Here is a 22134-nt window from a genome sequence, read left to right on the forward strand (position 1 = left end):
TTTGAATAGGCAATGATGATACTCTGCTGCCAACACATCATTAACTGACAAATATTTGACAATACTGAACACAACCCCTGGCTTATTCCACTTTTGTTTTAATCACCTATAAATATTTACATTACAAGTCAAGAAAGTATGTGTTAAGACACAAAAACAATACAAGTACAATGTCCTTATAGCAATCCTACACAATGCCACATACTTCCATATTGCCCTTAAATATTTAAATCATCAAAATCCTTTAAGATTAAAAAATGTAAATGTAAAAAAAAAGAGAGGTGCTTTGCTGACTATACATAGCACACTTTAATAAGACAAGACATCACATAAGTCAAATACTATCATTTTAGTTCCTTCTCTGAATGTCCACAAAAGCCTCGCCCTAGCATCTCTCTCTGACACACACGCACGAACACGCACACACGGAGCCTCCAACTGAAGCCCTGAGTTGGTAGGAAGTGGGAGCAGCAGCATCAAGTTTCAGTAACACTTTATAATAGTAACGGTACATTTTAAAGCTTTACCAACACTTAACTGAGTGTTAAAGGGGTATGCCACCATTTTGGGGCTTAATACAGTTAAAATCGTTGGCCGGGGTTTATAAAAGTGGTAAAGTGTCTTATTGTTCATGTAAGGCGTTGTCTTGCTTTAAGACAAGTTAAAAGAGGGAGTATGTAGCTAAGTTTGTGAAAGTCAATGGATCACTAGCATGTGTGATCCACTGACTCGCACTAGCTTAGATACTTACTCCCTCCTTAAAACAAGACAACGCTTAACATGAAAAAAAAGACACTTTACTACCTTTTTAAACACAGGGCAACGATTTTAACCATATTCAGCCCAAAAATAGTGGCATACCCCTTTAAAGCTTTAAAACTTAGCATTATTATAAATTGTGTTACCCAAGTTTCCAAGTGTGGTCGTTAACATAAGGTCACTGTGAATGGGTGTATGACATCTACACAATGAAAAGAGAATTGTATTTTTTTTTGTTCGTTTGGCTTTTTAAAATCATTTTTAAAAAAGGTTTTATGATTCAAAGGGAATGACGTTTGTCCTGAATGGCATGAGTCCCTTCTATGTAAACTCGCAGACTACCATTTAAAAAACACAAAAACAATGACATGGCAATGCCAGTGCAAAACAAAGCATGTGAAGTTGAGATGAGAAGGGCCGTAACCAAGGTAAACGCTCCTCTGAAGGGCCGTAACCAAGGTAAACGCTCCTCTGAAGGGCCGAAACCAAGGTAAAAGCTCCTCTAAAGGGCCGAAACCAAGGTAAACGCTCGCACATCTGACGTCTGACCTGGGAGCAGGACAAACAAATAACCAGATAAAAAGAGAGATAAGTCCTCTTCAACCAGGATTTTGTTTTTTGCTCGCATTTACTTTTTATTTTTCCGTGACGTGATATTTACCATCACACTAAAAATCATTATTAATGACCCGCTGCATTCGCATGAAATGCAATGACAAAACTTTCAGAACTAGCTTCACAAGGCTTTTAAAAGGCTGCTATTTTCGACACGTCACGGAAAAATAAAAAATAAGCAGGAGTAAAGAAGTCCTGGTTGAAGCTGCCTTTTCTCTCTTTTTATGAGAGGGGCAGTGACCAAGGTAGGTGGAATGGGATGGATGGCTAAGGGGTGGGTGCACTGTGGGTGGGGAGACAGAGGCTCTTTCTCAATGCCCAGTGTTCTAGCCTTGCTAGGAAGTGAAACGTCCACTGATTGGATACTCTTTGGTGAGCTCCTCGAGGTATCCAATCACCAGGCGTTTCATGTCCTAGCAAGGCTAGAACTCTTGACATTGAGATGAAGCCAGAGGGTTGCATCGCTGAGGTGACTGCAGTAGTGTTGCATGTACGCATGCCGCCGTGGTTTCTTCTCCCTCCGCTGCAGTCAGCGTCATCAGTGGGTAATCCATGTCCCTCGATCCCTGTCGGCCAGGATGCGGAGAGACAGGCCTGCACAACACAGAGGAGGGACAACGCTCATGTTCAATCTAAGTCATCTCACCATCCCACGCCGAGGGTGGCTATCTCGGAGTATGAGGTGGCATTAAAGGCATGCTTCACACAAGTGGCTCTATGTACGTAACCAATAAACGTGACTCTATGTACGTGACTTGTTTTCCCTGTCCAGTTCAACCAGATGATCATGAAAAACAAATCAACCTGGCTGACTTGGACAGGTCATTTGGAACATGTGGTACTGGATTGTGTAAGTAATGACTGGGTAACACTTTATAATAATGGATGCATAAAAAGCCTTGTTAAGACTTAGCAAATAATTAACTAATGATGAAAAAAACAACTTTTTTTTGTAAATGAGTGGGAATTATGTTAATATTTTTTGTAAATGAATAAAAAAATACTCTGTTAAAAGGTTTGTAAAATCTTGAGCATATAATTAGTAGATATTTCATAAAGCATTAACAAAACTATATATAATTAATTGATGATGTACAAAATATTAGCATTTTTTTTTTAACTATTTACTAAATATTAATAATGCTTTTTATGACTCCAGGTTGTCCATCTCTGGCAGCCTGGGGTGCATTTCTCAAACGTTTTCAGCCTGTTAGCAGTTGTCAGCCTGTTAGCAACTTCGGTAGTTGCCAATGGGAAAATGCATTGAAAACAACAAAGTAGCTAATGTAGTAAGCAACTTTGGTTTCGAGAAATGCAGCCCTGGTGTGTTACCTTTGTGCAGGGCCTCGTTGGTCATGCGGTTGATGTGTCGCGAGCTGTTCTCGGGCACCAGGCACCTCATCACCGTGTCCAGACACGACTTCCTGTAGCCGCCCCACACACTGCCACTGCAGAGGAGGAGGAGGAGGAGGAAGAGGAAGAGGACAGACAAGAGGAGGAGGAGGAGGAGGAGGAGGAGGAGGAGGAGGACAGACAAGAGGGACAGGAGGAGGAGGAGGACAAGAGGAGCAGTTGGAAGACGAGAGGAGCGGGAGGAGGAGGTGAAGGACAGACAAGAGGAGGAGGAAGAGGAGCAGGAGGAGGAGAAGGACAGAACAGACAAGAGGAGGAGGAAGATGAGGAGGAAGGAAGAGGACCATGAGGAGGAAGGAGGAGCAGGAGGGGGAGGAGGACAGACAAGAAGAGGAGACCAGCAGACCAGCACCATTAGAGCAGTCCTTAACCCTTTCAGATGCAGCTGTGGTCTAATAATCTGCTTAGAGCAGGGGTGGGGAACCTATTTCATTCGAAGGGCCACTTCAAATTCATCCGAGGGACGTACTATGAACACAAACCAGGATTTCCCCCTTCACTTTAGGCCTATATTAGAGGCAGCCACCTTTTAAACAAACACCACCTTCTCTAGGCTCCCTGAATATAACTTAATTGTATTGCAAATGCATTTTAAGTTTACAAAATATTTCATATTTCATGTGAAGCTGAATAACATTAAAATTATATCGGGGGCCAGATAAAGCGGCTCCAAGGGCCGCAAATGGCCCTGGAGACATAGGTTCCCCACCCCTGGCTTAGAGAATCGGACGTTGTGTTGTGAAGTTGTGCGGTGCTCAGCTCACCTGCTCTGTCCCTTCATCTCCTTGAGCTCTCCCACTCCCAGCGTGGAGCACTCCCCCGTGTTCAGGTCCCAGCTCACCTGCAGGCTTGTGTGGAACGACTCGGGCCTACGCACAGCACATTGGATGAAGCACATATCCTTTATTATGTTACATTACATTTACATAGATTAAAGTACAAAAAAATATCCTGAGCCTGAACTTCTTGGTGCGTCCACGAGACTTACACGCCGGCTGATGCTTTCGTACAGTATTTACAGGGTATTGGAGTGACCTTTAGACTACAAGCAACATATTTGATGAAGCACATATGATGCATGCGAATGAGAAATCTTCACTAAAGTAGCGATCACACTGAACAAGGACTTTACAGTAAAGATTTTGTATTTTTTTCCATTGCAGATTTTCTGCCTCTCCACCCCGGGTGGATTGAGAAGAAAAGTTTGACTCAAGGCAGAAAATCCACTTCACGTTGATGTGGGATTTCCAGATGTCCACAAGTCAAATTGTAAGCAGAAATCCGTGTTTGGTGTGATCATGGCCCGAGAAATCACCTCACCTCGTGGCCTCGATCTCTCACTTTGGCAAATTGCTATGTATGAATATATAACACGTGCAAAGTAAGGGACAGACAGGAAATGGTGGGGCACATCCATTATATATACTGTCAATGGGCACATCAGACCTTGAAGACTTGTCTTCTGCCGGGGGAAAGGCGGCCAGCATCAGTCCAATGTTGATGATCACAATGTTCGTCTCTGGGCACATCTGTGGACAAGTGTTGATTGGTTAATTGAATATATTTGACCAGGAATTAACTTTTAATTAAATTAACTTTTTTCATCACCAGCCAAAATGGCTAGTAGATGTCAATCTTACTTGCCAAACACAGTCATTAATGGGTCAGAGTGGTTAGTAACCAGACAAACTGAAATTTCACCAGTATTTGACTATTCTTGATATCAAACATGGAAAGGTAAACTGAACCCAAACAACCATGTCTTTCAATTTAGCCAACAAACCACATAGATTAACTTAATGAAATGGCCTGCATTTAAGAGCATTTTACAATCAAGCTGGTTTGTCCAGTCCACCTCAGCGTTTGACTATGCAACTTATCTCTCATTAATGAGGCTTTATTTACAGTACTGTATTTTTCAGGTTTCAAGTCACACCCCGCTATAAGTCGTACCAGACAAAAAACTAAAAGGCAGGCAGTCACTGTATACTGTAATACGTGTGTGAGTTTGTTTGAGAAAGCAGCAGGAGCCGGGCAGCTGACCTCCAGAATGACCACGTCGTAGTCGCTGAAGGAGCAGAAGCGGGAGCTCCACTCGGCGTCGTTCCGGATCACCTCGTTAATCACGTACTCAAAGTCCAGCGTCAGCTGCTCCACGCACACACACTGCAACGAGAAACACCAGCAACTTACACACCACGTGCATTTAAAGTCATGGAGTGCGCTTATATGCAGTCCAGTATCCCGAATAGTATGATCGGGTTGTAAGTGAAAGCCCCATTGGGAAACTCCAACTCCCATTGTCATTGTGACACAGCACTCCACAGCACACAAGTGTCACTGCACACAATGAAATTGCATTTATGCCTCACAATGGCAAGGGGGCAGCCCTCAATGGTGCCTTAAGGGAGCAGTGCGACGGGACGGTGCCATGCTCAGGGTACCTCAGTCATGGAGGAGGATGGGGGAGAGCATTGGTTGATTACTCCCCCCACCAACCTGGTGGGTCGGGAGTGGAACCGACAACCGACTTCAGTATTCCGGATAAGCCCATATTCGAGACTTTGAGAAATCAGGATATGCTAGGTGGAGTATTCCCACGGAAACCGGGGTATTATTCATGCATGGAAACACCCCATCCCGAATACAGAGGATTCCTATAGAACGCTGTTGCTGGTATCCGGGCTACACGGATTTGAAGAGAATTCTAATTATGGCCAAGAATGAAGACTGGAATATAACACTATGTATTACTCAATATACAGTAAACACACATTATCCCGAATTTGATCATAACCGGGATAAGCCTCATACTCGGGATACTGGCCCTGCAACTCAACTTCTGGCCAAGGCCACGCTAAGTCATATACATAGATTTTTCGCTTACAAACATTTGTGCTGTAAGGAGGGGCAAGATGCTAGGCAGCCAACCACGTGAGCTCATTTTTTTGACCGACAGCCATTTCCAAAATTTATCAGAGGTTGAACAGACCGCAGCCAGGGATTGTTTGCGAACGGTAAACCCAGGGCAGTCATGGGTAAGCGGTTAGGGCATCAGACTTGTGGCCCAAAGGTTGCCAGTTCGACTCCCTACCCGCCAGGTTGGTGGGGGGAGTATTAACCAGTGCTCTCCCCCATCCTCCTCGATGACTGAGGTACCCTGAGCATGGTGCCGTCCCGCCGCACTGATAACTTGGGGCGCCATTGTGGGCTGCCCCCTCGCACAGGTGAGGCATAAATGCAATTTCGCTGTGTGCAGAGGAACACTTGTGTGCTGTGGAGTGCTGTGTCACAATGACAATGGGAGTTGGGAGTTTCCCAGGTGGGCTTTCACGTTCACGTTCACTTCACCATGTGCACACACAAGCATAGTGACTGATGATCTCACCTGTCCACTGCAGGCACCGTTGATCAGCTGCAGCTTGTTGCCTTTCAGGTCCGTCACAGTGAAGGGAAGCTGGAACTTGTCATCATGATCTTCTCCATCATCATCTGGGGAGAGAGAGAGAGAGAGAGAGAGAGAGAGAGAGAGAGAGAGAGAGAGAGAGAGAGAGAGAGAGAGAGAGAGAGAGAGAGAAAGAAAGCGAGAGAGAAAGAGAGAGAGTGAGAGAGAGAGTGAGAGAGAGAGTGAGAGAGAGAGAGAGAGACCGACAGAGGGATTAACCGACCATAGCCATTTTACAAGACTAAAAGAGTAGGGGATGAAGTCCAGTAATGACGAGGAGGTTGCTAATTCAAGCCTCACTCACAACTTGCCTATGAAACAAGCACCATGAACTTCTCTGCATGGTGTCACTTTTATCTCTTATTCACTTTACTTGAAAACCTGCTGCTACTAAGTATTGTACCCCAAACACAATGCTGTTGCATTTTGACAATGACAATACATTTTTGAATCTGTAACCTGTTAATCAAATAGCTTTGAGTGATTCAGACTAGAAGAGTGTGGCTAGAGTTGAAGAAGACTAAGGCTGGATCTCAAATGGCGCACTTGTGCACTTCGGGCACTATGTTTCAGTGCATAACTAATACGGCATACGCACTGAAACATGAACACTAAAGTGCACAAGTGCACCATTTGAGATTCAGCCTAAGAGATGTCCACCACCTACCTCCTCGACCTCCTCGGTGGCTGGGTCCCTGCTGAGGGAGCCAGTACTTGAGGCGCGTGTAGTTGACGTAGCCTGGCTCCGGCTCTGGCTGCTGTTGCCACGTGCTGCGCTGTGGAGAGGAGGGAGGCTCTGTAGTAGTGCTGTCCTGATGCTGTTGCCTCTGCTCTCGTTTACCACCACCACCACCACCAACACAACTCTGTTGCTTTATGCTGGATGAGAGAGGCCCAAGATGGACATCTTCCTCCTCCTCTTCCTCCTCCTCCAGGCCTGAGCTAAACAGCTTCACTCTCACATCTCTGTTTCTGCCACCATTCAAACCAACACCATCCGCAACAGTCCTCTCCTCCTCCTCCACCTCCTCCTCCTCCTTAAGGTCTTCTATGGTTTTGTCTTTCACTTGGTCGCTGTTGCCATCTTTCCGCAGTGGCTTTGTTGGGGATTGCTGGGACCCGCCAACACCACTGCCACTACCTGCCTGTGCCCGCCTGAAAATGTCCGCCGCAAACTCCCGCGCCCTCATGGCCGCCTGTGACTGGCTGGGCGAGACGGGGACGGGTGTGGTCTGGCGTTGCTGCTGGCCCTGCTGCTGAGCGCGTTCTGTTGAGCCATGAGAGGTGGACGAAGAAGAGGAGGAGGAGGAGGATGAAGCAAGGCGGGAATTAAGGGCTGACGATGTTGATGATGGTGATGGTGGTTTGGCTCTGCTCCTGTACAGCACCTGGTCCTTCTCTCCTGCTTTCCCTCCTACAGAGAAATAAAGGTCAAGACAAGAGGGGTGACTTTTAACACATTAAATTCAGAAATGTTGGGGACTCCTAGTCCCCCCCTCCCCCTCTCCCTTCGTGCAAGAGGACTAGGAGTGAAGGTATCAATGCATCAAAGTCGAAGTACTCCGAATGTGTTACTACGCCTGTCATTACATTCGTTTTTCCAAGAAGTTGAGCGCGTCCTTTGCCAAAACTTGAAGCCTGTCATTACAGTGCCATTTCTTTATCTAGGTAGGAAATCGCGCCACGTTTCATTTTGTGCAACAACTTTTGGATCGGTTTACTAGTTGTGCAGGGATGTTTTAAATGAGGAACACGTGGCACAATTTGGTCACTTCTAACTTAAGGCACCTCATGCTGTCCGTAGGCAAAGCTGAGCCAAGCAAATGGGCTTGTGCGCGTTGCTGACTGGGGGCGCGTCAGGAGACGAGGCAGGTTGGGTTGGAGCTCATCTCAGGTCAGAGAAGAACACACTTTACTATTGAAACACGGTGGACTGTTAGTTTAATCTAGTGTGGGTACCTTGGCAGAGGGAGATGGCGCAGGCCACCAGGGAGTAGCTGGTGTTGAGCAGGATGACCTTCTCCTTCTTGAGCTGCAGGGCGGGCTGGAAGGTGGGGATGGGGTGCACCACCTGGTAGTGGGCGTTCAGCACGAAGCCATGCTCCAGACACTCACCTGCTGAGGAGAGAGAGAGAGAGAGAGAGAGAGAGAGGGGGGGAGGAAGGGGAAGTAGAGTATCATTTGTTGATCCCGAGGGAAATTAAGGTGTCAAGGGGGGGCTGGAAGGTGGGGATGGGGTGCACCAAGCCATGGGCATTCAGCACGAAGCCATGCTCCAGACACTCACCTGCTGAGGAGAGGGTGGGGGGGGGGGGGGGGGGGGAAGAGAGGAGAGAGAGAGAGAGAGAGAGAGAGAGAGAGAGAGAGAGAGAGAGAGTCACTCCAGACACTCATCTCATGGGGAGGGAGATATTTTGCTATGAAGTGCAGATGGATACGCACAGGCAGGGCTCTAAATTAACTTTAGCCAAAATGTAGTAGGCTAATATCATGTTAATCTTACTAGATCAACACACACACTCACTAATGGGTCAAAGTGGCTAGTAAGTTCTTTTCTACCAGCCGAACTGAGCATTTGGCCAGTTACGATATGATACGGTACGATTATACTTTGTCAGTTTACACTGAAATTCATTTTGCATCCCTGAGCAAGACTCTTTTAAGACAGGACATACACATAACATCACAAGACACATGCACAACTGTCAAAAACTGAGCATTTGGTCGGTTGGTGGGTATTAGTTGAGAACCATGCACACAGGCAAATGAAGAGTGGCAAATTAGAAGGAGACGCAACCAGATGTACGTGTGTGTGTGTGTGTGTGTGTGTGTGTGTGTGTGTGTGTGTGTGTGTGTGTAGTGAGTTGTATAAAGTAGAAGCAGAAGTATTGTTACGGATGTAATTACAACACAAGTAGCACGATATTACATAGCGGCGCAGCTATGTAAGATCATGCTTCTAGTATTGCAATTACTTTTGTAACAACTTCTACTTCTACTTTATACAACTCTAGTGAGACCCTTTACACAAATTTAAGGCCTGTAAGGACTTCGAGGAAGGCGCAGGTGCGCCGAAACGTCAGTGACTTTATGACAAAATAAAAAAAACTCTAAAAAAGTTGCGGAGTGCTCCAGTCATCCCTGGGTCTAGTCACTGTGAAGTAGCCCAGTTTGTCATGATACTGCCGTCCTTGACTGTGAACACCACCCAGGCTGAAGCGCAGACATCCCCTCTTATAAATACAAGGCCCTTTACCATTTTTTATAATAATAATACAATAAGCTTTAAAACCAACCTTTTGGTGTGGCAGTGGCAGTGGCTGTGGCAGCAGCAGCAGAGGAGGTGGAGGGCTGGCAGGTGAGGCAGGGCGTGGGCGTGGGCGTGTCGGGGGGCATGGAGATGATGGTGATGTAGACGTCGGTGGAGTCCTCATCGCTCATCAGCATGTTCAGCAGCACCTCGCCCGAAGCAGAGCTGGAGCTGTACAGACTACACACACGCACACGCACACACATTCACACAGAGACACGCACGCACACGCATGCAGGCGCACACACACACACACACACGATGCAATCACAAATCAGAACCTCACAGGTAAAATTAAGTGGTACACAGTTGAATGAACGGTCCGGTCATTTCCTAGAACTAGAGCCTTCTTTCAAGAGTTACCCTCCTCCAGAAAACCGAATGCGGGCCTAGTCCAGGGGTACCAAACTGGGGCTCTGCCTGAGCACTACACCAAAAAATACAGGCTCATTGGAGTGACACTCAGACTCCCATCAATCAGTCGCATCTCTTGTGACGGTCACCCCATCACGGTAATGTAATGCAATCCGTATCAGCGTCTCACCTGTATCCGAAGATGACTATCTTGGACTGGGCATTGTGCCACTCACACACAGCCAGGTGCAGGTCACTGTAGATCTGGTGGTCCGCAAACAGGCGGATCCGATGCACCTGAGGAGGCAGACGAATAAGCTAAAGCAGTCAGACACGGGATGCATTCCATTGGATTGAGTTTAACCCATTTTAGCCTAAGCCCTTTTCAGAAGAGGGTGCCATCTGCCTATTAAATCCTAAATATTTCAGCCTCCGAAGCACATTCAAACATGAGATAAGTTGCATTTAAAAGCTAGGACCCTCATTTTGCATTAGAATGTGTTCATCCAGCTCTAACATACCCACAGCTGTGGGCAGTGGTTTTCTAACACTTGTTCCAATGGGAAACTCTCATTGGTCATTGTGACCCAGCACTCCATAGCACGTTGCTCACACTGTACACAACGAAATTGCATTCATGCATCACACGCGCAAGTGCACCCCAAACGGCGGAGCAGTGAGGCGGGACGGTACCATGTTCAGGGTACCTCAGCTCAGTCATGGAGGAGGATGGGGGAGACTGAGCACTGGTTACTTACTCCCCCCACCAACCTGGTGGGGAAGGGAGTTGAACCGGCAACCTTTGAACTAAGACACAAGGCACAGAGCATAAAAAGAGAATAGAAGACATAATGTTGGTTAAGTAACTTTGTGGTGCTGTACCTGTTTGAGACTCTTATGCAGGTTGAATTCCCACCAGTACAGGTGATATATGTAGGTGTCGTCCGCCTCCCCATAGTCACGGGTATAGGACAGCACATAACGTCCACATTTGGTAAAACCCAAGAAGATGTGTCTGAAAAGTAGAGACAGGAGAAAATGGGTCTTGCATGCTTGTGTTCACAGGTCAATCTTTTAAGACACAAAATCAAGACAGGCAGACAGACAGACTGACAGACACACACACACAACCTTACTGTGCTCGTAGAGTTGCTTCACTGACGATGGTCTTCAAGGGAACGCGAACACGCGGGCGACGCTTTCTGAACCATCGGTCTGACAGATGGCCCGACAGCTGAGGAAAAGTAGTGATGATAAAGACAAGTTCAAACTCAAAACTGTAATATTCACACCACTCACCTACATCATTCAGACTACTGTACTGCAAGTCACATAGATTTAGGCAGATTAAATGTTACATTTCATACATGTTGGCATGGTTATTCTTGAGTGACGTCTAGAACTATGTGGGGGAAATGGCAGATTTCAACCCAAGATATCAATAAACTAACGACATAATACAAATGTGAACGTTATATACCAGCTAACCTTGAACTAACTTGCTCGCGGGCAAGTTCGACTCTTGATAAGTCTTAATCACGATCAAGATATGAATAACATTCTGTCTGTATTTCATTATTTAAGGCAAGATTTTGGTTGTCGTTACTGCACGGACGAGGCCCTTGGACACACCATTGCTGAAGTTACAAACTAGCATTCTATTATTTTGATACTGGCTAGAAATGTAGCAGCTAGCTGTCATTTCATTGTGAACGTGTGCTTTCTTGAGTTACTGTTCCAAAAGACAATCAATAGTACGGGGTATTCCGTACAGGTATTTCTCACCCTTGAGTTGTTGAGCAATTTCACGATGTGGGATTCCTGTTTTCTTTGCTTTTGTTTGTTTTCGTGTTTCCCAGATTTCGAGCTGGGCGCCATTTTCGCCCTCAGAAAATCTGCAACCGTAAGTCCCGCCTCCTGGTGTAAAAAGCCAGCCCACATGTTAGTTCATCGCCCTCTAGCGACCATCCTGATTGGATATGATAGGGTAAGTGTTTCAAGCCTTTGAGGAATGTTATTAAAATGTTACTAATATGGCCCATTGGTCCATGTAAAGCAGGTCAAAAAATTTATGGTAAAAAATATTAAGTCTCGTTGCCCCAATGTCACCATTATGTACCAGAAGGTTGTGCCACCATTTTAGCCCTGGTCAAGGCACTCAATAATCCCAAATTGCGTTTTATGGGTGACAGAGTCCTCTGGACATTATTCAGTCTCAGATGCTACTCTGGATAATTCAAACTACATGATCATAATATTACTATAAATTAGAAAGTCTTCTAAACGGTCTTGGTAAGAGAAGAGCTAATATCATGTTGATCCACAATTAGCTCACAATCCCTGATTTGAAAGCAGTAACTCATCGTTAGCCTCTTGTCAGCCACCTTACAGGTGTGTGCATTTGACAGGCTTTTCCCATCAATGTAGTGTGGTACAATGGTTAGGGAGGTTGTATTAGAGGGCTGCACATTTGAATCCCACCCTCGCTGGTAGACAGAAAATGTGTGTTCCTGCCTGACTGAACGACCCTTGATCCAGACATCTGACCCAACATTGCTCCAGGGACAAAGGGGTCTGTTGTTCCGGCCCAGGGAGAGAGGGGGCCCACAATTGGGTCGTCATTACATTGTATGTATTGGGTGAGAAGGCCCTTTCAGATGACTTTGTCCTGGGCCCGGCAAAATCTGTCATCGGCCCTGCCAGGGACTGTCTGTAACCAATGCCATGTGATACAGCAACTGTGAGTCGCTTTGGATGAATGTCAACGGTCAGCTAAGCACAATGTATCATCAGTACATTTTACCTGGACATACTGGCATAGAGACTCCCATTTCCTGCCTCATCTGTGCCATGGTTCATTTCTGTATTCAACGTTTTGTTGTCATGTGCAAGAAATAGGATAAATCTCTTCACTAACCACCGTTAAGTTTCGAATATGCAACTGATTCCAAACGGCTTTGACCTTCCTGTTCCTGATTCATCTTGTGTGTGGCTAAAATGTTGAATGTTGAAAGCTTACGCATCTCCAATGCACAACATTTGAGTAGCACACATTTACATTAGCACAATTATTTCTTGCAGTGTACATTGTCTCTTTATTAGCCAAGTGCATTTCATTAGACATTGACAATATCTTTTAGAAAAAAATATTCTTTAAAAAAATTGCAAAGTAATTTCACAAACATGAGGTTGAGAGGGTCCTGGGGGGTATTACAAGAACCTAGTTCATCGTAAACCAGTTTAGGTTAACCTTGAGGTAATAGTAAATCATCTGATTCAGGGATGGGACACTGGAGACCAGGGGGCCACATGGCACTCCGCACGGCCCATAGATAAGACAGTAATTTAAAGGTACACTGTGCAGGAAATGGTCAAAAAAGGTACTGCAACTATGCTACTCATTGAAACTGGGGTTGCCTATTGCATACCTGCCAACCTTTACAAAATTTTTTGAGTAGCAACTTATCGGCATGGCAAAGCAACTGGGCCGCCGGCGGGCCCATCTGAGAGACTACTTTGTTTTGCATAGTCTGCCCTACACCTACTGCCAAATGTCAACAGGGAAGATATGAGACACTTCATTCAGGCAGGGGGTGTAGGGGTCCTCCCCCAGAAAAAAATGCTTTTCTTAGATGCAATTTCCTGCATTTTAATGCATTTTAGCCTAACATCCAGTGTATCTGGCAAATAGTTTATCTTGCTTTTCACAGTGCTTTGAACTACCATAATTTATTCAACTTTCATGGAAGATGTTTTTTTTTTGTTTCACACCATAACACCAATAAAATGCTATGATATAGTGTGCTGGAATTCAGGCCCCTAAATTAACTTTATTGATCACCAGCCAATATGGCTGTTAATCTTACTAGTCAAACATACCACCAGTCTGGCTAGTAAGTGGCTATATTAAGTTATCCTATGTACCAGTCAAACAGAGCATTTGGTCAATTGGGGGGTGTTAAGGAGCTGGAATTGAGTATGAAATTGAATAATTTGCTGATTATTTTTTGGCTGTAGAAGGTACATGTAGGAAAATGTATACTTTGATTATATAATATCGAGGCATTTCAGTGAGTTTTATGAACAAAAAGTTGAATTGTAATGATTCTTACATCATCTCCCCCAATATTGGTGATGTTGTCACGCTGCTGTGAAGAAGCATCAGCAGTAGAGAAAAAGATAAAGACAAGTGTTATCTAAGCTAGGATAATATCAGGTTAATATTATTACCTTGGGGGCTAACATCAAAATCACACTCGCATTCATTCAGTAAAATGCGTCATGTAGTGGCTCTACTGAGTGATGGGGGTGGCTATTGCTCTTGGGACTTCCACGGTAACTTTTGAGGGGCATGCACGCTTCTTTTTTGTACTTCTCTGCATAATAGTAGGCCTATCTACCCTCATCTGCCGCCATGAGTTGGCTATTGTTCACTGTTCGGCACATATATGATGATAGGAGAATTGATTTTATTAATAGATTGCCTTACGTGATTACGGATAGTAGTCGTGGAGTGATGCATTTGGTATGACGCACGACCTGTTACATCTGTTCACAGAATGGGCCACGACTCAGGGGGGAACAGTATTCCTATACGGTAGGTTACGGATGTACTCCGAGCACAACCGTTAGAACTGTCGCTTTATTTCCCCGAGTTAAAATGATCCGACGCAAGGGGAAACCGAATTTAGTTTGCTGCTAATTAATCTGCTAATTTATAGCGCAGTCATCGACACATTTTCTCATTCGGAAGTAATCTCGTTTCGGTCCAATATCAAAACAAGCAACAACATATTGCCGTCAAATACGGCGAAACATTGGGTGAACAATTACGGCAGACCTCGGCCTTTATTTATTTTCATAAATTTACGGATTTAGCAACTGGACGCAATTCACTATTGCCATAGAGGCTACCTTTCTCAAAGTTAATTTACCTTTGAAACAGTGATTTTTGACGGTGCTCACTTGTAAAACTGCAGCGACAGTACCAAAATGGATAACATTATGATGACAGGAGGAGGACACTTGTGTCAGAGATCATAGGAGTAGCAGCCTACATTACCCTGTCTCTCTGCTTGTGTTATTTCGAAGCAAACTTTCGGCAGCTGATGCCTCGACCACTGTCTGTGGCCTCGACTCGAGCGGAGCGCAGCACAACAAATGAAAGACCTCTAAACTAGCGCTCTGATTGGTCAATATTTCCCCCCGACACGTTGCTGGCCAATGGAGAGGCCAGCGCAAGACAGTTGCAAGCAGAGCCATATCTACGGCTCTGTCTGGTTGCAAGTCTACAGAGCAATTCATAAGGGCCCGTGAAAACACTTTGCTATTGGTTTTTCCCGTATTTTGAAGTGACAGCGTCGTAGTTTGATGCCAATATCCGTATCTGCTACACAAAATGCGTAATGGTTGGCAGGTATGCTATTGCCAAATTTGATCTTTTCATGAAAGTTTACTGAGTAATAAACTAATATTTTCGAGTATGGCCCAAGCACATTTTTGCAGCTAAAAATGGCTATTTCTGGAAATTCAAAATGGCGGACCATGGAGACGATCCCCCTTTTCATGTATGAAAAGTGCAATTTTTCCAGTCATAATGAATACTTTGAATTTGATGGTGCTGGTAAGTATTCATGAAAATGTTAACATTAGTGAATAGGTAGCATGGATTATGGAAATAAACAACTACAAAAAAATCTCACACAGTGTACCTTTAAGAAATAATGACCTGATTTGTTTTTTAAACGACTACTGAATCAATATTCTTTGAGCACATTTCTATTTCCTTCCCACCAATATGGGCAGCTAGTGAGCAAGCAACGGCACCTCGAACTCGAGCAGTCAGATGCGTAGTCATGTGGCCCTCTGATGGTGGCAACTGAAAAAAAAAATGTGTCCCTGAGTCCTCATCATAAAAGTTTCCCATCCCTGATCTAATACAGCCTGAAGGCCTAATTTTCTTAATTACATGTGAACAATGTATGAGCAGGTTTACCACATTCTGTAGGTTAACTTAGCCAGGTTTATCACCAGGTTTATCACTTAATCAGCATCTTGGAATACCCCCTGGCCACCAGATCATCACTAAGGGTCTCCATAGGAGATAATGGGCCCTACTGGATCATTTTGTGTCTTTTATTTAAAGTCCATTCAGGCTTCACAGTTCATTACTCTGCTTCTTCTTTTTCTTCTGGGGTGATGGTGTTGAGTCATCTGCGGCACATCGGAAACTCAAGTTGTCGGAGGCAGAGTCTGGAGTGTTCCCCATTCTGAAAACCAACAGCAGGAAATCACCGTATTAGATTACATTACATTGCATTATACATAGTAGGTGACACTTTTATCCAAGAGTATGCGACATTACGGTAGATATGATACAGAATTTTACATGCCCTGATGTTTTATCTCACAGGTATTACTGTACAGTTACAGACCCTGGAGCAGTGTAGGGTTAGGTGCCTTGCTCAAGGGCACCTACCACCTGTGGCAGGGAGTGGAAGATGGGATTTGAACCCACAACCCTATGATCTAAAGTCCAACTCCTTAACCACTACACCATGGCCCCATTACTCACATACCCCATTGTCTATAATGCAGATTAGAGAAGTCTGAAATCCTTCTATTACATCCATTCTATTTATTTATCTAGGGTACAACAACATTTCGATCCATGTCTGGTTGTAAATCGCTGCAAATGTGAGCAGTGTGAGGGAGCTTTGGAGATGGACATTTTGGAGGCCAACATATTCAAGATGGCCGACTGCTCAAATAGGGCAGTGGAGGCATCAGAATGAGAATCAACAGTCCACTGCTATAGAGATTCATGCCGTGGCTACAGCAGTCAACGGGGGGGCTGGGGTAGGGGGGGTGGGGGGCGCCGCGGAGGGGGGTGCGTTGGGGTTGGTTTGGGAGCGGTGGGGAGAATCAACAGTCCACGGGGGTGGTAGACCGCGTGAGCACCAGGGTGGCCGTGGGGCCCAAGGTAGGGGGGGCGTCGCGGCGTGAGTAGTGGGGCGTGGGGGTGGGTAGGTTGGCTAGTCGGGTGGGTAGAGTTGGTCTTTCAATCTAGAGGTTGACGGTTCAAATCCCCCCTGACCTCTCTACACCTCCATCCATGGCTGAAGTGCCCTGTAAGCAATACCCTGGAAAATAATAGTTGTAAGTCGCTTTGAATAAATGAAAGTGTCAGCTAAGTGAAATGTAATGTAATTGTTTTAAATTTTATTCTATTTTAATCTTTTTAAAATATAAACAGGACAGGATGACAGGACAGAAGAGATTGTAACAGGAAATCAGTGGGAGAGAGATGGGACATGATTGTCCAGCAATTCGAAAAGAATGTGCAAGGCAGCATGGGTACTCCCAGGCTAGGGACATGACCCACATGACTCGAATCTGGGTCCCCAAGGGCATACAAGCCCTAATCTGGAGGGGGCATAGTGCGCTGCACAACAGCACCTCCCCTTTGTGTCATTCTTTAGCGAGTTCCCGTACCACCAGGCTTGCAAGCAGCACGATGCATCAAGCAATCAAGATACTGAACACTCAACCCACTCTCCCTTCACTGTCAGCCTCTAGCCAGCCAGGCCACTGACAACGCTCCCCCCCTCATCCCCACCACCATATCTGCGACTGAACATTCCACCTGCACTACTACATCTGTGACTGAACTTTCAACCTGCACTAACTCAAAACATTACCCCCCCCCCCCCCCCCCCCCCCCCCCCCCCCCACCCCCCCCCAATGCACACATACATACACACATCACACACACACCCACACACACACACACACATATACACAAGCACACCGCACTTTACTGCACTATACCCAAACATACACACCACTGACCCACAACTCATACTCACACACACACACACACACACACACACACTCACACACACACACACTACACACACACACACATACACAGGGTCACACACACAGACGCACACCGCACTTTCTACCTGCACTAAACACACACACACACACACACACACACACACACACACACACACACACACACACACACACACACACACGCACACAAAACACATACAAACACACACACACACATACTGCTGCTGGTGTATTTAATAAACCTTTTTTTAATTATTTATTTTCTTCAAATGCTACTATTACTATGTCAGAACGCTATAAAGGACTTTTAGAAAAAGCACAACAAAATACCTCCTCTTAATGTATGTTCTCTACAAGTCTTCTGTTGTCCAGTCTTGCACTTTAAATGTTCTGTTCTGTTAATGAGCAATGTCTACGTCCATACTGTCTTATGTCCATGTATGAGTACTGTCTATGTCTATACTGTCTATGTCCTTACCTAGATTAGTCTATGTCTGCATGGGAGAGCAAGAAACGCAATTTCAAATTCTTTGTATGACCAGTGCATGTAAAGAAATTGACAATAAACTTGACTTGACTTGACTTGAGTGAACGCACCTGGTTGTCACTCGAGCTTTGTGATTGGCCGATCCATCAGTAGTGTCGATCCAAGAGGCCCCACGCAACACGTACATCTGCTGACCTCCAGGGAAACGCGAAGACGTCCACTCCCACGCATTCCCCAACATGTCATACAGGCCTTCACATAAACACACATCCAACAAACCAGCAATACAATAAATAAATAAATAAATAAATGACTTAAAAAGACAGACATGAATAGCAGACAAGTGTGTATTCTATATAAAATCTACATATGACATCTGTATATTTATACCCAATGTATATTTCTATAGGACATCTATATGTATCACTGTAAATTACTCTGTAGATATAGATGCGTCATGACACTACAGTTTAATCTAATCTAATCCAATGGACTAAACCACAAGACAAAGACACACGACAAAGAGATGTACCACACCAGTGAGCAAAACAGTTAGGTGCCGTTTCCATGTAGGATGATATTTTTTTAGCAGGGTATTTTTTTCTCCTGTTCAGGTGTAAACGAAACACGTGGATAAAAAGAAATCCTCCATTGTAACAAATGGGTTTCAGCCCCGTAAATAGGATATTGTTAAAGCCTGCTTTTTTATATCTGGATTTGAAATATCTGCTACGTGGAAACGGAAGGCCAAAACCAAAGTAACCAGGAGAAAAAACTATCCACAAATAAAAAATATCCTGCTTCGCGGAAACAGCTCCTTAATGTCAAGCCCTCATTGATGCCTATTTACCGTAGCTGTTCTGGGGGATGAAGGCGGTGACGGGTGAGAGGCCATGGTAACCATCCTCCACTAGGTCCCCATCTGGAAATGCCCCCTGAAAAAAGTACACATTTAACATTTCAATAAACTGCAACTACACAATTAAAACTACAACCACAGCAGCAACAGCATTAATATACAGTATGGAGAAAAAAAGAGATAAGAGAAAAGTCATTTATTTATTAATTTATTGTATTGCTGGTTTGTTGGATGTGTTGTTTATGTGAAAATTAGAGAAAATCTGCTAGTAATAGCCATTAGAGTACAAAAAAGCATGTGAAATGCTATGTTGAGTATTTGCACCATGTTAATGTCATGACAAAGTTATACATGAGGACAAGCATCTCATGCAGCATAGCATCCACCATTTCCGTGTCCAAAACATACCTGCCACAGGTTGGTCCGATTCGACATGAATTTGTTGCCCCATGGGTAAGTCCTCCCTGCAAAAGAGCAGCAGAGAACTACCGTGACAACGCTGAATAATAACTTTCCTAAAGGTAGGTCACAGTCATACACTCACCATTTCATTCATCCATTCATTCATTTATACCAGCCAGTTTTATACCAAGAGCAACTGTAGCGAAGGGGAATAGACTTGCCTCGCCAGGACTCAAACCCAGGTTTGCTCGGAGTCTACACCATATGGCTAGGCTCAGTGACATCACAGTCTGGGGGGGCCCTGCTGCAATACTATTACGCACATTTAAAGTGACTTTTTTCAGGTGTGAGGTAATAGCGCCAGACAAAAGAAAGAGGTACATTTTTACTGTACTGAAATTTTAAATCAACTTTTATTATACTTAGCTGACACTTTTATCCAAACAACTTCCAGTTCTTTTTTGAGTACTACAGGGTATTGGTTACAGTCACTGGAGCAGTGTGAGGTTAGGTGCCTAGGCTCAAGGGCACCTCAACCATGGACAGGAAGTGGAAGGGTGGGATTCAAACCTGCAACCCTCCGATCCAAAGCCCATCTCCCTAACAACTATGCCACAGCTGCCCACACATAGCTGATACTTTTATCCAAAGCGACTTTTACAGGGTATTGGTTACAGTCCCTGGAACAATGTGGTGCTCAAGGGCACCTCAACTCTTGCTCAAGTGTATCTCAGCCACGGATGGAGGTGTTGGGTAGAGGTCCAGGTGGGATTACAATCCAAAAACAAACGAAACTTCCTAACCATTATGCCAAGGCTGTGTCCCCGTCACTCACCGTCAAGCCCAGCGCGGGCGGCGTACTCCCACTCCTCCTCCGTGGGCAGCCTTCGCCCCCTCCAGCGGCAGTAGGCCTGGGCATCGTTCCAGCTCACCTGCACCACCGGGTGATCCAGACGCTCCATGATACCAGAGCCTGGGCCAACTGGCTGAAAAGGGCAACAGTGGGCTCGTTTTTGATGGAGCAGTGCTGCTTTCGCTCTGCAGCGTGCATGCGTGCGCACTTTGCCATTCCAATGCATTATGTGCCATTTCAATGCATCTTGGTTAGAAAATACACATGTGCATTGCAGAGCAAAAGCAACACACACACACACACACAAAACATGTCGATAGAAACAGTAGGCCCTATCTTGGATATATTCACAGAAGGGTTACTTTTATAAATGGATAGGTGAAAGAAGCCATTCAAGGAGGTTTTCTGTTAGCAATGGCTGGGTAAGCATAATTGTAAATTTAAATTGTAAATTATCAAAAAATGCATGTGCCCTAATGAAAAATACTGCATTATATGGTACTGCTGCAGGTTTAGGAAATGAATGCAGTGATTTGACACAGAATCACCACATGCATGCTGCAAAATAAACTGCAAACATACTGCATGCCCCATGCCCCACTGCATGCACTACCCGTAGGCTATGCACTGAGTTTAGGCATTTTGCAATCTTACACAAACTACACACTGGATGGAGTATTGGCAATCCAGACAGTACCTGTCTCCAGTAGGCTCTCTCCACAGGTAGCCACCAAGGTGCTGACTAGAAAACAAAAAATAATTGAGAATTTAGATTACATTCTTGAAACAGCTGTTGTTGTATTTCACTAGTGTCTTTTCTCCACAAACCTCAATTTTCTCTGTCACTTTCCCCTTTGTCTCTTCTGACACAAAGTCCTGAAACACAAAACTCCATCCAAACGTCTCTGCTTCTGTTTTATACTTTTGCTCCTTGACGAATTTCCTATGGACAGCAAAACCAATGTCACATGTCCAATGCGTTAAAAGCACTTGAGAACTTTGAGATTGCATATCTATCTAGACCTTGCGAGACCCACTAACAAGTGGTGATCATATTTTCATGAAATGATGAGTTTTGAGTTAGTTCTACTTTTAACATGCTTCAAACTCTTGACCAATGTCCAAGTCATAGGCGCCTGGCCGCTGGAATATGGCATAACATAACCTACCTGAAATTGCTGTTGGTGACTGGATATATATCTAGTTTAAAAGGTTTCACTATCACACTTCTCACGGGGGATTCTCCATCTCTTCCGTCAGCTGCGTCGGTACCCATCTTGAAGCTACCGCCATGTATCTGCACCATATCGTCTGTGAATGTTGTCATGCAAATATTATAAAAGTGCGTTTTTACGCACGACCAGAGGTATATTATGAGACGCACTTCTTTCACAATCCCATAAGAAGCTATGGCGGTTGTTCTTTTATTTTACCTGCCCATCTGGACTAATGAACAGTTTTTGACTGAACAACATTCACACTGGAATATTGATGTATCCTACCTTGACAATAGGAAACCATTAACATGGACAGCAAAAGCACAACATCTTCTGGTCCCATTGTATGAACTCGCCCCTGAACGCAGAAGCAAAAGTTGTTTGAATCGGTATGTAAAAGGGCTATCACAGAGCTTCCTCAACAGGCTCTTCTTCGGGGCTTCATGAGGCTACCTTGCGATACTCTGTCTCTTGGATTTGACCGCCTCCCAATGGGTAGGAGGCACAGTGCTGGCTGCATTGCTTATCTGCCAATGCGTATAGCCCGAAGTGTTCTTTCT

General features: G+C 44.8%; 2 protein-coding genes across 3 annotated transcripts; both read right to left on the minus strand.

The window, feature by feature from the left end:
• Nucleotides 1–82: 82 nt before the first annotated feature.
• dcaf15 (DDB1 and CUL4 associated factor 15) lies at nt 83–11812 on the minus strand. 2 transcript variants are annotated; one of them, XM_063202710.1, is made up of 13 exons: nt 11682–11812; nt 11033–11130; nt 10779–10911; nt 10087–10193; nt 9529–9722; nt 8192–8347; nt 6900–7646; nt 6176–6279; nt 4831–4953; nt 4234–4316; nt 3552–3656; nt 2707–2822; nt 83–1968 (listed from the first exon to the last, which is right to left on the minus strand). In XM_063202710.1, exons 1-13 carry the CDS (start codon nt 11772–11774, stop codon nt 1913–1915), a joined length of 2115 nt encoding a protein of 704 aa, XP_063058780.1. In that variant the 5' UTR covers nt 11775–11812; the 3' UTR covers nt 83–1912. The 2 variants fall into 2 exon arrangements, with proteins under 2 accessions (XP_063058780.1, XP_063058772.1); XM_063202702.1 differs by having other exon boundaries at nt 8192–8350.
• Nucleotides 11813–16019: 4207 nt separating this feature from the next.
• Nucleotides 16020–22024, minus strand: sumf2 (sulfatase modifying factor 2). Its single transcript, XM_063202724.1, has 9 exons — nt 21860–22024; nt 21527–21668; nt 21186–21300; nt 21055–21099; nt 20340–20490; nt 19511–19566; nt 19094–19178; nt 18354–18495; nt 16020–16165 (listed from the first exon to the last, which is right to left on the minus strand). Exons 1-9 carry the CDS (start codon nt 21915–21917, stop codon nt 16054–16056), a joined length of 906 nt encoding a protein of 301 aa, XP_063058794.1. The 5' UTR covers nt 21918–22024; the 3' UTR covers nt 16020–16053.
• Between the last annotated feature and the right edge of the window lie 110 nt (nt 22025–22134).

This window comes from Engraulis encrasicolus, chromosome 1 (genome assembly GCF_034702125.1).
Source record: "Engraulis encrasicolus isolate BLACKSEA-1 chromosome 1, IST_EnEncr_1.0, whole genome shotgun sequence".
Lineage (NCBI taxonomy): Eukaryota > Metazoa > Chordata > Actinopteri > Clupeiformes > Engraulidae > Engraulis > Engraulis encrasicolus.

What these genes read in the sequence shown, in the direction of transcription:
- dcaf15 (XM_063202702.1), bottom strand. Translation starts at nt 11,774, where the DNA reads ATGGCGCCCAGCTCGAAATCTGGGAAACACGAAAACAAACAAAAGCAA. An exon ending in TGCCACTGCCACACCAAAAG is followed by an intron (nt 8,351 to 9,528) that starts GTTGGTTTTAAA and finishes CTCTCTCCTCAG; the next exon opens with CAGGTGAGTGTCTGGAGCAT. An exon ending in GAGATGAAGGGACAGAGCAG is followed by an intron (nt 2,823 to 3,551) that starts GTGAGCTGAGCA and finishes CCTCCTCTGCAG; the next exon opens with TGGCAGTGTGTGGGGCGGCT.
- sumf2 (XM_063202724.1), bottom strand. Translation starts at nt 21,917, where the DNA reads ATGGGACCAGAAGATGTTGTGCTTTTGCTGTCCATGTTAATGGTTTCC. An exon ending in AAGTGACAGAGAAAATTGAG is followed by an intron (nt 21,100 to 21,185) that starts GTTTGTGGAGAA and finishes TTTGTTTTCTAG; the next exon opens with TCAGCACCTTGGTGGCTACC. An exon ending in AGAGAGCCTACTGGAGACAG is followed by an intron (nt 20,491 to 21,054) that starts GTACTGTCTGGA and finishes TGCCCTTTTCAG; the next exon opens with CCAGTTGGCCCAGGCTCTGG.